Genomic DNA, 17,053 nt, shown 5'->3' with positions numbered 1-17,053 from the left:
GACCTATTGGTTGTGTGTATATACTGACATGTGACCTACTGGTTGTGTGTATGTTCTGACATGCATGTGGAACTGATAGATACATTTAAAAACATTAACATGTAGTGTATGTAAATTGTAAAGTATTTTATCTGTAATGTATTTTTCGTTATATGTCGGACCACAGTAAGACTAGCTGTCTCCATTGGCGTGGGCCAAAGCCATTGCCTTCTCCCTACAGCTCTCAGCCATTCTGCCTTCTCCCTACAGCTCACAGCCATTCTGCCTTCTCCCTACAGCTCTCAGCCATTCTGCCTTCTCCCTACAGCTCACAGCCATTCTGCCTTCTCCCTACAGCTCTCAGCCATTCTGCCTTCTCCCTACAGCTCTCAGCCATTCTGCCTTCTCCCTACAGCTCACAGCCATTCTGCCTTCTCCCTACAGCTCACAGCCATTCTGCCTTCTCCCTACAGCTCACAGCCATTCTGCCTTCTCCCTACAGCTCTCAGCCATTCTGCCTTCTCCCTACAGCTCTCAGCCATTCTGCCTTCTCCCTACAGCTCTCAGCCATTCTGCCTTCTCCCTACAGCTCTCAGCCATTCTGCCTTCTCCCTACAGCTCACAGCCATTCTGCCTTCTCCCTACAGCTCTCAGCCATTCTGCCTTCTCCCTACAGCTCACAGCCATTCTGCCTTCTCCCTACAGCTCACAGCCATTCTGCCTTCTCCCTACAGCTCACAGCCATTCTGCCTTCTCCCTACAGCTCACAGCTATTCTGCCTTCTCCCTACAGCTCACAGCCATTCTGCCTTCTCCCTACAGCTCACAGCCATTCTGCCTTCTCCCTACAGCTCACAGCCATTCTGCCTTCTCCCTACAGCTCACAGCCATTCTGCCTTCTCCCTACAGCTCACAGCCATTCTGCCTTCTCCCTACAGCTCACAGCCATTCTGCCTTCTCCCTACAGCTCACAGCCATTCTGTAACTTCAATAATCATCGCTTGCAATACGGCTTTCGAAACATATGGCCCTCATCTTTCATCAGCGAGAAAGAATCCTTCAAATTAAAAGCCTCCATCCTACTAAACTACACTGTAGCAGTTACAGACCCATACAGATATGGAGCCTCCATCCTACTAAACTACACTGTAGCAGTTACAGATCCATACAGCTATGGAGCCTCCATCCTACTAAACTACACTGTAGCAGTTACAGACCCATACAGCTATGGAGCCTCCGTCCTACTAAACTACACTGTAGCAGTTACAGACCCATACAGCTATGGAGCCTCCATCCTACTAAACTACACTGTAGCAGTTACAGACCCATACAGCTATGGAGCCTCCATCCTACTAAACTACACTGTAGCAGTTACAGACCCATACAGCTATGGAGCCTCCATCCTACTAAACTACACTGTAGCAGTTACAGACCCATACAGCTATGGAGCCTCCATCCTACTAAACTACACTGTAGCTGTTACAGACCCATACAGCTATGGAGCCTCCATCCATCCTACTAAACTACACTGTAGCAGTTACAGACCCATACAGCTATGGAGCCTCCATCCATCCAACTAAACTACACTGTAGCAGTTACAGATCCATACAGCTATGGAGCCTCCATCCATCCTACTAAACTACACTGTAGCAGTTACAGACCCATACAGCTATGGAGCCTCCATCCATCCTACTAAACTACACTGTAGCAGTTACAGATCCATACAGCTATGGAGCCTCCATCCTACTAAACTACACTGTAGCAGTTACAGATCCATACAGCTATGGAGCCTCCATCCTACTAAACTACACTGTAGCAGTTACAGATCCATACAGCTATGGAGCCTCCAGCCTACTAAACTACACTGTAGCAGTTACAGACCCATACAGCTATGGAGCCTCCATCCTACTAAACTACACTGTAGCAGTTACAGACCCATACAGCTATGGAGCCTCCATCCTACTAAACTACACTGTAGCAGTTACAGACCCATACAGCTATGGAGCCTCCATCCTACTAAACTACACTGTAGCAGTTACAGATCCATACAGCTATGGAGCCTCCATCCATCCAACTAAACTACACTGTAGCAGTTACAGACCCATACAGCTATGGAGCCTCCATCCTACTAAACTACACTGTAGCAGTTACAGACCCATACAGCTATGGAGCCTCCATCCTACTAAACTACACTGTAGCAGTTACAGATCCATACAGCTATGGAGCCTCCATCCTACTAAACTACACTGTAGCAGTTACAGACCCATACAGCTATGGAGCCTCCATCCTACTAAACTACACTGTAGCAGTTACAGACCCATACAGCTATGGAGCCTCCATCCTACTAAACTACACTGTAGCAGTTACAGACCCATACAGCTATGGAGCCTCCATCCTACTAAACTACACTGTAGCAGTTACAGACCCATACAGCTATGGAGCCTCCATCCTACTAAACTACACTGTAGCAGTTACAGACCCATACAGCTATGGAGCCTCCATCCTACTAAACTACACTGTAGCAGTTACAGACCCATACAGCTATGGAGCCTCCATCCTACTAAACTACACTGTAGCAGTTACAGACCCATACAGCTATGGAGCCTCCATCCTACTAAACTACACTGTAGCAGTTACAGACCCATACAGCTATGGAGCCTCCATCCTACTAAACTACACTGTAGCAGTTACAGACCCATACAGCTATGGAGCCTCCATCCTACTAAACTACACTGTAGCAGTTACAGATCCATACAGCTATGGAGCCTCCATCCAACTAAACTACACTGTAGCAGTTACAGACCCATACAGCTATGGAGCCTCCATCCTACTAAACTACACTGTAGCAGTTACAGACCCATACAGCTATGGAGCCTCCGTCCTACTAAACTACACTGTAGCAGTTACAGACCCATACAGCTATGGAGCCTCCATCCTACTAAACTACACTGTAGCAGTTACAGACCCATACAGCTATGGAGCCTCCATCCTACTAAACTACACTGTAGCAGTTACAGACCCATACAGCTATGGAGCCTCCATCCTACTAAACTACACTGTAGCAGTTACAGATCCATACAGCTATGGAGCCTCCATCCTACTAAACTACACTGTAGCAGTTACAGATCCATACAGCTATGGAGCCTCCATCCATCCAACTAAACTACACTGTAGCAGTTACAGACCCATACAGCTATGGAGCCTCCATCCATCCAACTAAACTACACTGTAGCAGTTACAGACCCATACAGCTATGGAGCCTCCATCCTACTAAACTACACTGTAGCAGTTACAGACCCATACAGCTATGGAGCCTCCATCCATCCAACTAAACTACACTGTAGCAGTTACAGATCCATACAGCTATGGAGCCTCCATCCTACTAAACTACACTGTAGCAGTTACACATCCATACAGCTGTGGAGCCTCCATCCTACTAAACTACACTGTAGCAGTTACAGACCCATACAGCTATGGAGCCTCCATCCTACTAAACTACACTGTAGCAGTTACAGACCCATACAGCTATGGAGCCTCCATCCTACTAAACTACACTGTAGCAGTTACAGATCCATACAGCTATGGAGCCTCCATCCTACTAAACTACACTGTAGCAGTTACAGATCCATACAGCTATGGAGCCTCCATCCATCCAACTAAACTACACTGTAGCAGTTACAGACCCATACAGCTATGGAGCCTCCATCCATCCAACTAAACTACACTGTAGCAGTTACAGACCCATACAGCTATGGAGCCTCCATCCTACTAAACTACACTGTAGCAGTTACAGACCCATACAGCTATGGAGCCTCCATCCTACTAAACTACACTGTAGCAGTTACAGACCCATACAGCTATGGAGCCTCCATCCTACTAAACTACACTGTAGCAGTTACAGACCCATACAGCTATGGAGCCTCCATCCTACTAAACTACACTGTAGCAGTTACAGACCCATACAGCTATGGAGCCTCCATCCATCCAACTAAACTACTCTTCCACTACACTTCCTGAGTTAAATTCACACACAGGTGTTCAGAGCACGTTAGATTAGATAATTATCCCAGGTGGTCTCCTCGGTCTTCCGTCTGTCAGTAAACGTTATAACATGACGATAAGGATGTGTATCAATTTAATCTTTCATTTTATTTTATTTTTTTCCTGGCTGATATGAAAGATATAGTCCCCATGTTTCCAAAACGGTACCGCAAGCGATGCGTGTTAACGTTTCAGACCGCGCGTCTGGGCTCTTAACAAAAAGCCCTCCGTAAGAAAGATACTATCGTCAATAGGTGCTAAAGCAGTTAGTCTATGAATATTATAGGTGAATGCACCAATTTGTAAGTCGCTCTGGATAAGAGCGTCTGCTAAATGACTTAAATGTAAATGTAAATGTAAATGAATGGGGTAGATCAAGGCCCAATTCTGCCTAATGGCCGGGCCGGCCCTGAGAGTGGCGATTGCGCCGTTTCCTCCTGCATGTTGTTGGAAGACCAAAGCGAAAGGAATATGAAGATTGGGACACACAAGTGATGCTTCATGATAATCATAAATGGATTTAACGTGAGCATTTTTTGTCCAATAAACAAATGCTTGCATGGATATGTGGTTTTGTTTAGGAATTTTTGTTAGTTTGACATTTGGCATTGTGAAACTAACTGAACCAAATGGAGAAAAAAATACAATGTAACAAACAGTGTAACTCTTGATTCGAACTATGGCTCAAAACACCCTAAGAGTAGTTTGAGGACAGGGTTTGGGGGGGGGGGAAACTTCAGTAATAGGTGTCTCACCCTGCTGGGGGCGATAGCATGCTGGAACATCACACAGACCGTGGTCGCTAGAGACCACGCCTCCCTGCGTAGCAACCTGTCGACACACCGCTCCACAGACAACAGCGAGAGGTGGGACATGTGGCCGTCACCGTGGAGACAGAACAGCTCATTGCGGTACACTGCTATCTCAACCACGTCTGAAGAAGAAAAATGAAAAATAATTGAGTATCCATTTTCTTTTCAGATCATTAATTCATCTTTTTGGATTTTTAACCGAAGGGTTAGTAGAGAAACATCTAGAGACATAAATAGTCACAGATCTGAAATATACACTCAAATACAACATATACTGAACTAAATTATAAAAACGCAACATGCAACAATTTCTAATCTATGGATTTCACATGACTTGGCAGGGGTGCAGCCATGGGTGCCCAGCCAATCAGAATGAGTTTTTCACCACAATGGGGCTTTATTACAGACAGAAATACTAATTACACACACTCCTCCCCCGACAATCCCACAGGTGAAGAAGCAGTGGACATTCCTACAGTCAACATGCCAATTGCATGCTCCCTCAAATCTTGAGACATCTGTGGCATTCTGTTGTGTGACAAAACTGCACATTTTAGAGTAGCCTTTTATTGTCCCCAGCACAAGGTGTACCTGTGTAATGATCATGCTGTTTAATCAGATTCTTGATATGCCACACCTGTCAGGTGGATGGATTATCTTGACAAAGGAGAAATGCTCACTAACAGGGATGTCAATACATTTGTGCACAACATTTGAGAGAAATAACATTTTTGTGTGTATGGAATATTTCTGGTATCTTTTATTTCAGCTCATGAAACATGGGACCAACACTTCACATGTTGCGTTTATATTTTGGTTCAGTGTAGTTAGTTTGTTGTTATTGGAGAATGTTGAACTATTACCTAAAGCTACTGCTACTAACCTTTGACCTCGGTCCACAGCAGTACCTGGCCACTCTGAGGAGTGAAGACATAGATAGCCGAGTCTGTCCAGGTCAGCAGGTTCTGATCTCCAAAGTATAACAGTCTGGGGAAGGCTATGGACTGGGAACTCTTCTGGGCTGGGTTGTAATGGGGCTCACTTCTGCAGATTTAAACAAAATAAATAAATAAATAAAACGGAATTAGAGTAAAGGATGTCACATGGCCTTAAAGCGAGTACAGCTTCCTTCTGCTCATACAGAGGCTTGAACACCCAGGACCTCTGACTCGCAAACACGTGACCGCCCTCCTGAAGCGTCTTACCCAGTCGTGCTACCGAAATGCTAGCTATTTGACCAAAAGATATAGAACACCTACTCATTCAAGGATTTTTCTTGATTTTTTTTTTTTACATTGTAGAATAATAGTGAAGACATCAAAACTATGAAATAACACGTATGGGATCATGTAGTAACCAAAAAAGTGTTATATAGTTGAGATTCTTCCAAGTAACCACTCTTTGCCTTGATGACAGCTTTGCATTCTCTTAACCAGCTTCACCTGGAATGCTTTTCCAACAGTCTTGAAAGAGTTCCCACATATGCTGAGCACTTGTTTGCTGTTTTTCCTTCACTCTGCGGTCCAACTCATCCCAAACCATCTCAATCCCCACTCATCCCAAACCATCTTGGGTTGAGGTCGGGGGATTGTGGAGGCCAGGGCATCTGATGCAGCACTCCATAACTCTCCTTGGTCAAATTGTTTTTTAAATGTTAATTGAAATGCATTCCAGGTAACTACCTCATTAAGCTGGTTGAGGAAATGCCAAGAGTGTGCAAAGCTGTCATCAAGGCAAAGGGTGGCTATTTGAAGAATCTCAAATATATGTTGATTTGTTTCACACTTTTTTGGTTACTACATTTGTACTATTTTCGACAATGTAGAATAATAGAGAAGACATCAAAACTATGAAATAACACATATGGACACATATGTGTTATTTCATAGTTTTGATGTCTTCTCTATTATTCTACATTGTAGAAAATAGTAAAAACAAAGAAAAACCCTGGAATGAGTAGGTGTCCAAACTTTTGACTGGTACTATATATTAGCTTACAATGTACAGAGTCAATCCCCCTAGATTCTAGGACCTAGAAGTTTAGACACACGCACACACTGCCTAAAGAAAGTATTCACACCCCTTGACTTTTTGCACATTGTTGTTACAGCCTGAAGTTAAAAATATGTTTTGGTCACTGATCTACACACAATACCCCAATAACGTCAAAGTGAATTATGTTTTGAGAAATGTCTTGAGTCAATAAGTATTCAACCCCTTTGTTATGGTAAACCTAAATAAGTTCTGGAGTAACAATGTGCTTAACAAGTCACATAATAAGTTGCATGGACTCACTCTGTGTAGAATAATAGTGTTTAACATGATTTCTGAATGACTACCTCATCTCTGTACCCCACACATACAATTATCTGTAAGGTCCCTCAGTCGAGCAGTGAATTTCAAACACAGATTCAATCACACAGACCAGGGAGGTTTTCCAATGCCTCGCAAAGAAGGGCCCCTATTGGTAGATGGGTAAAAAAAAGTGGAGTTGCTTACCAAGACGACATTGAACATTCCTGAGTGGCCTAGTTACAGTTTGACTTAAAAAAATAAATCGTCTTGAAAATCTATGGCAAGACTTGAAAATGGCTGACTAGCAATGATCAACAACCAACTTGATGAATTAAAAAATAAATAAAGTGCAAATCTTGCACAATCCAGGTGTGGAAAACTCTTAAACTTATCCAGAAAGACTCACAGCTGTAAATCACTGCCAAAGGTGATTCTATGAAATATTGACTCAGGGGTGTGAATAGTTACATAAATTAGATTTCTGGATTTCATTTTCAATAAATAATAAAACAAAATACATGTTTTCACTTTGTCATTATGTGGTATTGTGTGTCGATGGGTAAAAAAAACTAAAATACTATTTAATCCATTTTGAACTCAGGCTGTAACACAACAAAATGTAGAATAAGTCAAAAGGGTATGTATATTTCCTGAAGGCCACCGTACACACACCTGTAGCTGATGAGAGGTACAGGTGGTATGGCCAGCAGCTGTTTAAACTGGTGCGTGCTGAGGACATCTCCACTGAAGCTGGCCTCCCAGACTCTAGACCCAGGCCTGGCACAGTACAGCAGAGGGGGTTGGCCAGCAGTCACGCCACGGCTCAGAGGGAAGAAACACGCTCCGTACTCCCCGTCACGCTCCTTGTTACCGACACGCCAGAACTTCTCCCTGTGGATCGTACCTTTAACCTTATAGACCAAACTTGAGACATTGACCAGATAATATTACACACTAATATTAAAATACATATTTTTTTAAATATTAAATATATAACATAAAAAAATAAAAATCTTCTCTGCTTCCACAACACTTCCGTAACATCTGGGCGGCCTACTGCCCCCAGTTACGTCCCCACACTCACCTCTCCGTGTCACAGAGGTAGCAGCGGCTGAGAGAGGACACAAGTAGTCGTCCGTCCAGATAACCCAGCTGAACCACCCTGGAATCAACAGTAGTGATGGTCTGGACGGGGAAGATCACAAAAGCTGAGCCCTGGACAACACAGAACAAAGAATCATGTGAATAGACAGGATAAGTAAGATGGAGGTTGTAAAAGATCATGGAATGGGGGAAGGGAAAGAAACTGTACCTGATAATCAATTCATTAAGTGCAGAAGCTATTCCTAGTTTGGTGCCAGATGTTTGTTGTACAGCCAACCATTACCAGACATATGGCATGACAAAGACCATAGGAGTTGGCATGACAAAGACCATAGGAGTTGGCATGACAGCACAAACAGAGATGGGACCAGGCTAATATAGCTTTCACCTCCCCAAAATAAAAGCCAACGGTTAGTTACCACTACCTTTCCGAGTTTGGAGGATCCAGCGCGGAGGAAGGACACCTTGCCCCCCTTGTCCCCAGCAAACACCCTGAGGGCTGCGGTGTCCCAGCAGAGAGAGGTGACCGTCTGGCCACGGTGTTCCCAGGAAACACTGACCCTCTCTGGTCTGCCACGACGCTCCAGCTGAAGCTCCCACACTACCACCAAGCCCTGACTGAGAGAGGACAGACAGACAGACCTAGATCACCACCAGGCCCTGACTGACAGACAGACAGACCTAGATCACCACCAGAACCTGACAGAGAGGACAGACAGACAGACAGACAGACAGACAGACAGACAGACAGACAGACAGACAGACAGACAGACAGACAGACAGACAGACAGACAGACAGACAGACAGACAGACCTAGATCACCACCAGACCCTGACTAGAGGACAAGAGACAGTAGGACAGTATTAACACCTAGACCACCAGACCCTGACTAGAGGACAAGAGACAGTAGGACAGTATTAACACCTAGACCACCAGACCCTGATTGAGACACACCGAGAAAGAGAAAACCTTTCATCCCAAATCTACCCCTAGTTTAGCTACAACCAGATCTTGACTTACAACATGCAGAGAAAGACAGAGAGAGAGAGAGACAGAGAGAGAGAGAGAGACAGAGAGAGAGGCAGACTGGAAGGCAGACAGACAGGAAAGCAAACTGAAAAAGCCTGACACTTACTTATTGAAGTAGTTGAAGTCACTGAAGTAAGTAAACATGTGAACTTCAAATTAATTTCCATGCTTTGAGTTATTTTTAAAACATTTTTACCTTGTTGCCACAGCAATAAAGTCTTCATCATGTGGACAACATGACACCTGGGTGATAGATCCCTCCTGAAATAGAAGAAATAGTACACTTATTGATCCCATACCAAAAACAGTAAAAATGGGACCTGGCACTCAGAATTAAGGAGATGGATTAGGGGTAAGGCCCTGCGATAGACTAGTGTCCTGTCCAGGGGGTGTACTGGTACATCAAGCTGCCTCAAGCTACAGAAACAGGAGATAGACTAGCATCCTGTCCAGGGGGTGTACTGGTACATCAAGCTGCCTCAAGCTACAGAAACAGGAGATAGACTAGCATCCTGTCCAGGGTGTGTACTGGTACATCAAGCTGCCTCAAGCTACAGAAACAGGAGATAGACTAGCATCCTGTCCAGGGAGTGTACTGGTACATCAAGCTGTCTCACTACAGTAACAGGAGATGTGCTGTTCTGGCTCGCTCGTGCAATGTTATTAAAAACAGGAGTATGTACAGTATCTATCTAATAACAACAAACTGGTCGTATATCTTGGTCAGACCATTTTTTATTTTATTACCAGGACATAGACGACATCATTATAAACGCTACCTTATGCGTGAGGATGAGCCTCTGCTTCCATCCTTCCCTCTGGATGAGGTGCAGCCCTCCAGCTGATGTTCCTAAAGCTAGCCACTTCCTCGATACTGCCAGGCAGGTGCACTGACAGACAAGAAAAGAGAGGGTTTTCAACACACATCCAAACAGTCTGATTAATCAGGCTTCAGTAAACAATTCATTGATAAATACAGGCTGACACATTGGAGTGTAAAATCGTGTAAATGCTCCTTACAAGCCAGAATGTTGAAAAAAAACAAAACAATTTAAACTTATTCTACCGGTTGTCTGTCCTCCAGCTGCTCGAAATTTGAGACAAAATATCCACAGGAAGGTATTGCTTGCCCAACTTTCTAGAGAGCCGGAAGGTTTGCCACTGCCAGCTGAATGTTGGGTTACAATGTGCTATCGTTTGCGTAAGGTGCTATCGTTTGCGTAAGGTGCTATCGTTTGCGTAAGGTGCTATCGTTTGCATAAGGTGCTATCGTTTGCATAAGGTGCTATCGTTTGCATAAGGTGCTATCGTTTGCATAAGGTGCTATCGTTTGCATAAAGGTGCTATCGTTTGCATAAAGGTGCTATCGTTTGCATAAGGTGCTATCGTTTGCATAAGGTGCTATCGTTTGCATAAGGTGCTATCGTTTGCATAAGGTGCTATCGTTTGCATAAGGTGCTATCGTTTGCATAAGGTGCTATCGTTTGCATAAGGTGCTATCGTTTGCATAAGGTGCTATCGTTTGCATAAGGTGCTATCGTTTGCATAAAGGTGCTATCGTTTGCATAAGGTGCTATCGTTTGCATAAGGTGCTATCGTTTGCATAAGGTGCTATCGTTTGCATAAGGTGCTATCGTTTGCATAAAGGTGCTATCGTTTGCATAAGGTGCTATCGTTTACATAAGGTGCTATCGTTTACATAAGGTGCTATCGTTTACATAAGGTGCTATCGTTTACATAAGGTGCTATCGTTTACTTAAGGTGCTATCGTTTACATAATGTGCTATCGTTTACATAAGGTGCTATCGTTTACATATTGCGCGAGTGTTTACGTTGCATGCGTCAGCAGACTGGAAATACAAGCCAACAGAACCATAAACCTACCGGCTCTGTGAAAACATGTGGATATTTCGTGTCAAATTCCGAACAGCTGAAGGACAAACCACACAGACAACCGGTAGAATAAGTTTAAATGTAAATTCAACATTCTGACTTGTAACGAACATTTACACGATTTTACAATCCAACGTGCCAGGCTGTATTTATCAATTGTGTATTACAGACTGATTAATCAGACTAAAACAAACTATTCACAGGAGCTGGAAAATATTTGTATTTTTTAAATTCAATACACTAGGGGCGGCAGGTAGCCTAGTGGTTAGAGCGTTGGGCCAGTAACCGAAAGTTTGCTAGATCGAATCCCCGAGCTGACAAGGTAAAAATCTGTCATTCTGCCCCTGACCAAGGCAGTTAACCCACTGTTCCCTGGTAGGCCGTCATTGTAAATAAGAATTTGTTCTTAACCGACTTGCCTAGTTAAATATAGGTTCAATAAAAACCCTTACAATCCACTTGATATCTCTTCCTTCAACAAATCAATCCAATTGTGAACTGAATTTTTAAAGACGAACCTCTTAACTTTTCTCAAATAATAATAATGGGCATGCGTGACCTACCTTAAGCCTGCCAGAGTCCAGGCGGAGTGCAGAGAGCAGGGGGTCCAGACAGTCAAACTCAGCCAGCACATGACTCTGGACTTCAGGCACTACAGGTAACATGGGCATGGTTACAGTCCTGACCAGCTTAGAGAGAAGGAGAGAATGGGATAGAGAAGGAGGAAGGAAATGAGGGAGAGAGAATATATTGTTTTATTTCCTGCTGTCACAGTGCCACACACACACACACACACACACACACACACAGAGAGTAGCACCCCTTGAGCAACAGATTTTGTAAAAAAAAAACACCAGTCTCAACGTCAACAGTGAAGAGGCGACTCCGAGATGCTGGCCTTCTAGGCAGAGATGCAAAGAAAAAGCCATATCTCAGACTGGCCAATAAAAAAAGAAAGATTAAAACGGGCAAAAGAACACAGACACTGGACCGAGGAACTCTGCCTAGAAGGCCAGCATCCCAGAGTCGCCTCTTCACTGTTGACAATGAGACTGCTGTTTTGCGGGTTCTATTTAATGAAGCTGCCAGTTGAGGACTTGTGAGGCATCTGTTTCTCAAACTAGACACTAATGTACTTGTCCTCTTGCTCAGTTGTGCACCGGGGCCTCCCACTCCTCTTTCTATTCTGGTTAGAGACAGTTTACCCTGTTCTGTGAAGGGAGTAGTACACAGCGTTGGACGAGATCTTCAGTTTCTTGGCAATTTCTCTCATGGAATAGCCTTCATTTCTCAGAACAAGAATAGACTGATGAGTTTCAGAAGAAAGTCCTTTGTTTCTGGCCCTTTTGAGCCTGTAATCGAACCCATAAATGCAGATGCTCCAGATACTCAACAAGTCTAAAGAAGGCCAGTTTTATTTCTTCTTTAATCAGGACAACAGTTTTCAGCTGTGCTAACATAATTACAAAATGGTTTTCTAATGATCAATTAGCCTTTTAAAATGATAAACTTGGATTAGCTAACACAACGTGCCATTGGAACACAGGAGTGATGGTTGCTGATTATGGGCCTCTGTACACCTATGTAGATATTCCATTAAAAATCATCAGCCGTTTCCTGCTACAATAGTCATTTACAACATTAACAATGTCTACACTGTATTTCAGATCAATTTGATGATATTTTAATTGACCATTTTTTTTTTTTGCTTTTCTTTCAAAAACAAGGACATTTCTAAGTGACCCCAAAATGTTGAACGGGAGTGTATGTAATGCGCTCTAGCGCGCCCAAAGTCGTTTTCCAGTGCTCTGTCTCCGTTATTTCTTGATGTGCGTCAATTCTACCGTATTAATATGTTTTATGGAAATAGGTGTCTCCATAATGACAAATCTAAATAGCCTACCTACAACTGGCTAAAAGGTGTCACGACGTGACCAAGAGCAGCTCCCTCTCCTCTCGCTCAAATGACTCGTCAATGACTGTAGTGTTCTCTCAACACACTCACCCCTCCGTATCTCTCCAACACTCACCCCTAGCTCAGCAGCAACCTGCCTCACATCCAGAAGCAGCTCACACTAATATATATATCTATACATTAAAGAGAAATGACATGGCGGCCGCGGTGCAACTTAAAAACAGTCCAAAAACCCGCAACCCATACATTTTCCCCTGCGACATATTTTTGAAAGTCTGGAAAAGCGCGGACATCACCAATCAGAGAGCGTTGTGTGGTTAGCAGTGTTACTGTAGTGCTCAGGTGACTGCAGTTGGCTAAACGAAATGACCACTGAATAGATGTAAATAATCATGATAACATTGGGCCAGGTATTAACCCTACACCCTAATCACACAGGACTAGTGTTATTATGCCATTATTACTCCAGCATGCACCTGTAACTCTGTGTTGTTGTTTGTGTCTCACTGCTTTGCTTTATCTTGGCCAGGTCGCAGTTGTCAATGAGAACTTGTTCTCAACTAGCCTACCTGGTTAAATAAAAGGTTGAATAAATATTGTTTTCCCTAATTAAACATTGACCTTTAATGACGGAAGCCTGGATGGTATTGTAGGTGTGAAGATATTTGACATGTCTAGGGATAGCCTAATATTGGCATAATGGCATTCAGTTCGGAGAAAGTCGAAATAATAATGTATAACAATAAGAATCATGAACTGTCTGTAATCTATGCAGACATTTCATTAAGTGACGCATTTGGAAATTCATTGGTACAATATCGTCTACTTCATCTTTTAAAAGAGAAGTCCGGCACTAGATATGTGACAAAACAGATCATTCAACGGTAGGCTGCCAACATAACGCTTTGTTTTAAGCATACATTTGTTCCCATGTTTTTACCCAAATTGTGTGCAGCATCTGTTAAACTCTGCAATATCCCTGAAAACACTTGGGATGACGATTCCCACGGGTTAAGTAATATCAGAAGACCTGGGAGTTTGCTGAAAAACGGTAGGTTTTTAGAGCTGGGATAATAGTACAAATTACTGCCATGGCAGACGGACTCGGACTAAAATTACGGATGTGCTTTAACTAAATGACCTGCCCGATGAAATGTATCCCATCCCGGGATGAGTTTAACTGGGGGAGGTCGAGTAATGTAATTATGTGCATGAGCACTAAACACCACATCTGTTATTTAAATCCCGTCTGAATCTGCCATGGCAGGACAGTAACAACTCCAGCCTGAATAACCTACAGGTTTTTGGGGAGTGTGACTCCCTGTGTTTTGAGAGACATGTCTGAGTTTGACAGGTGTTGGTCGCGGGTTGAGCAAGAAAACAATAACTGATTCGATAAAATGAACGAAGTGCTGCGCATGAACTATTATATATATATGAATGGCCTACACGTATCAACTTTCACAGTGAATGCTTGTGTTTCTGTTTTATGCGGATGAATTGAATATTGCCAAATGCATCAGTAAAAAAATATTGCGCAAATTTAATGCAACCTTTGCTGTTAATAGATTGCGCAGCAGCATACAACTGACCTAAACGTTTAGAAATGATACATTACATTTCTCATCCGTAGCCTTATTAAAACGCATCTCAAGTGGAACTGCACCGTTTAGCTCACCTCTAAAGGCTGGGGGGCATTTAGGAAATACTGCGGATCACTAAAATAACCAAATGATTACGATCACACTTCCTCAATTCAAACATTATTATTGCGACACTATTACCAAAGATGGTTTGGTTTAGACACTGGAGAGAGAAAAGGGGGGTTGAATTATCAGTGAAGCAGCAGCAGCCTGTTATCGCCTGGACTTACTGAAATATCTTCACGCCTAGAAAAACAACTCCTCCAGGCTTCCGTCATAACTGTCCATTTTATGAAAACAAAAACAACAAAGAAATACAGGGGGCAGTTTGGGAAACAATATATCCCGTCCAAATTGTCCTCTGGAATAACGGACACAGACAGGAGCATTCCTGATCCGTTTCAGAGAATTGCAGGAAAATACGAATCACTGATGCATTTTCTAATAAGTTAAATACATTGGTTTATTTCCTACTAAGTTCAATACATTTTTGAATATTGTTTAATAATTGTCGTTGAATTTGTCTGGATTCCGTCTGCGTTTCGACGCAACAGGGATGTTATAGGGGACCTACCAGTATTAGCCAACCCTCAGCTGCCTTCTGTCATATGACTCTCACCATCCTCCTCTCAAATGGAAACACCACGACTCCACTTTCCCCCAACAGTAAAAACAAAAAGGGAACTGGAAAAAACACTAATGCATATTAGAGAAAACTTTTTGAGAAATGTATGATCAGCAAAAAAAAAAAAAAAAAGTTTAATCTCTGAAACTAAGCTAAAAGAGTTTTTGCTTTAAATGACTTTGAAGCACCATCTGAGCTCACTGTAAAAGACCTTGACAACCAACTTTCACATTCCAACAATGCAGCCAGTTGGCACAGCTAACGTCAGATAATGAAAGTAACACTTGCTGCTGACTACTTAGGTTTGTTCCCTTTACATTGTATATCTTAGTCAACAGCGCTTGAATTTAGTTGTCCATCTGAAAGTAACTGGTTTTGGTTTTTGATTTGAAAGCGTTTATAACCTTTGGGAGTCGGTAGGTAGTATAAATAAATATCCCGACGACGGCTGGGCATCACGGGACTCTGCCTCCACAAGCCCCCGATACAGTGGAAAACCGCATAACTTCGCTATCTAAATGTGGAAAAACGTAAACTAAGTTCCGTTTATTTGTTTTGAATAGTCGACTTTGTGTCTGATTGACCGTTGTCCGTTATCAAATGTTATTGTCGTTTGATAGGTAACGTTAATTAGCAAGCTAACCCAGCGGTCTCGCTTGCATTGGGTTGGGAAAGTTAGCGAGCTAACGTTAACGGCTAGGTCATCGTTTTTGTTTAGTTTTGTGACAAACTTACCAGGCATTACAGTCCCGCTGTTTAAATCGCGATCCAATCTTCGTGATACAAAGTTACTAATCAGTTCATGTCCTTAGCTGTGTGTCTAACTAACGTTGTTTACTGTCCTAGCTGGAATGAACCGTCGACTCGTCCGCCTGCGGTTGTGGTGGGACACTTCCTGAAAAGTCTGAATTTACTGGTACTAGTCTTTCAGAGAGGTGTGTCCCCACTACACTAGACTGTTCAGTACCCCCCCAACAAATATTTTACATGTTTAAATCCACGAGTTTTTAAATGAATGTAACTATGGTCATTCGTTTGTCAGATACATTTTTTTTTTAAACCATGCGTGATGGTTTGTCAGTGTGTAGAATAAGACATGGCTGATTAGTTCACTGTGTATAAGGATACATGTAGACCTTTCATAATAAATCTGTGTTTTAGGTTCATGGAAATAGAATCCCCCCCCCCCCTCTCTCGCATCTTCTGTGAGTGTGCACTACTTTCAGTGGCGTAGGCACACTTCATAGGCAAGTGTTGGGTTAGTGGTGCAGTCCATTAGCAACCCTCTATTGATTGAAACATGAGAAAATGCCCAAGACATCCTCTGCAGCTCACACCAAAATAGCCCACTAACATGAGATGAGGATAGGGCTGCTTCTTAAATGGCACTACATAGGACTCCAGTCAAAAGTACTGCACTATGTAGGGAATTCTATTTTTTAAATTTAACTAGGCAAGTCAGTTAAGAACAAATTCTTATTTACAATGACGGTCTACCCGTGGGACTCCCAATCACGGGCCGGTTGTGATACAGCCTGGAATCTAACCAGGGTTTATAATTTTATTTTACCTTTATTTAATTAGGCAAGTCAGTTAAGAACAAATTCTTATTTTCAATGAACAGTGGGTTAACTGCCTTGTTCAGGGGCAGAATGACAGATTTGTACCTTGTCAGCTCGGGGATTCGAACTTCCAAGACTGCCATTTTGGATGTAAGG

At 42.9% G+C, this 17,053-nt stretch overlaps 1 protein-coding gene across 1 annotated transcript in view; it reads right to left on the bottom strand.

Moving 5' to 3' along the window:
* The window catches only part of hps5 (HPS5 biogenesis of lysosomal organelles complex 2 subunit 2), a 38,274-nt gene extending 22,039 nt beyond the window's left edge, over nt 1-16,235 (bottom strand). The window contains exons 1-9 of the mRNA XM_029752058.1: nt 16,071-16,235; nt 11,716-11,841; nt 10,039-10,149; nt 9,456-9,520; nt 8,656-8,848; nt 8,211-8,341; nt 7,799-8,017; nt 5,715-5,875; nt 4,775-4,953 (exon numbers count right to left, since the gene is read on the bottom strand). Of these exons, the coding sequence (XP_029607918.1) occupies nt 4,775-4,953; nt 5,715-5,875; nt 7,799-8,017; nt 8,211-8,341; nt 8,656-8,848; nt 9,456-9,520; nt 10,039-10,149; nt 11,716-11,823 (1,167 nt within the window). The 5' untranslated portion in view covers nt 11,824-11,841; nt 16,071-16,235. The remainder of the gene's footprint in view (nt 1-4,774; nt 4,954-5,714; nt 5,876-7,798; nt 8,018-8,210; nt 8,342-8,655; nt 8,849-9,455; nt 9,521-10,038; nt 10,150-11,715; nt 11,842-16,070) is intronic.
* Between the last annotated feature and the right edge of the window lie 818 nt (nt 16,236-17,053).

This window comes from Salmo trutta, chromosome 4, assembly GCF_901001165.1.
Source record: "Salmo trutta chromosome 4, fSalTru1.1, whole genome shotgun sequence".
Lineage (NCBI taxonomy): Eukaryota > Metazoa > Chordata > Actinopteri > Salmoniformes > Salmonidae > Salmo > Salmo trutta.
The sequence above is the reverse complement of the archived record's forward strand: the minus strand, read 5'-3'. Positions and strand labels throughout refer to the sequence as shown.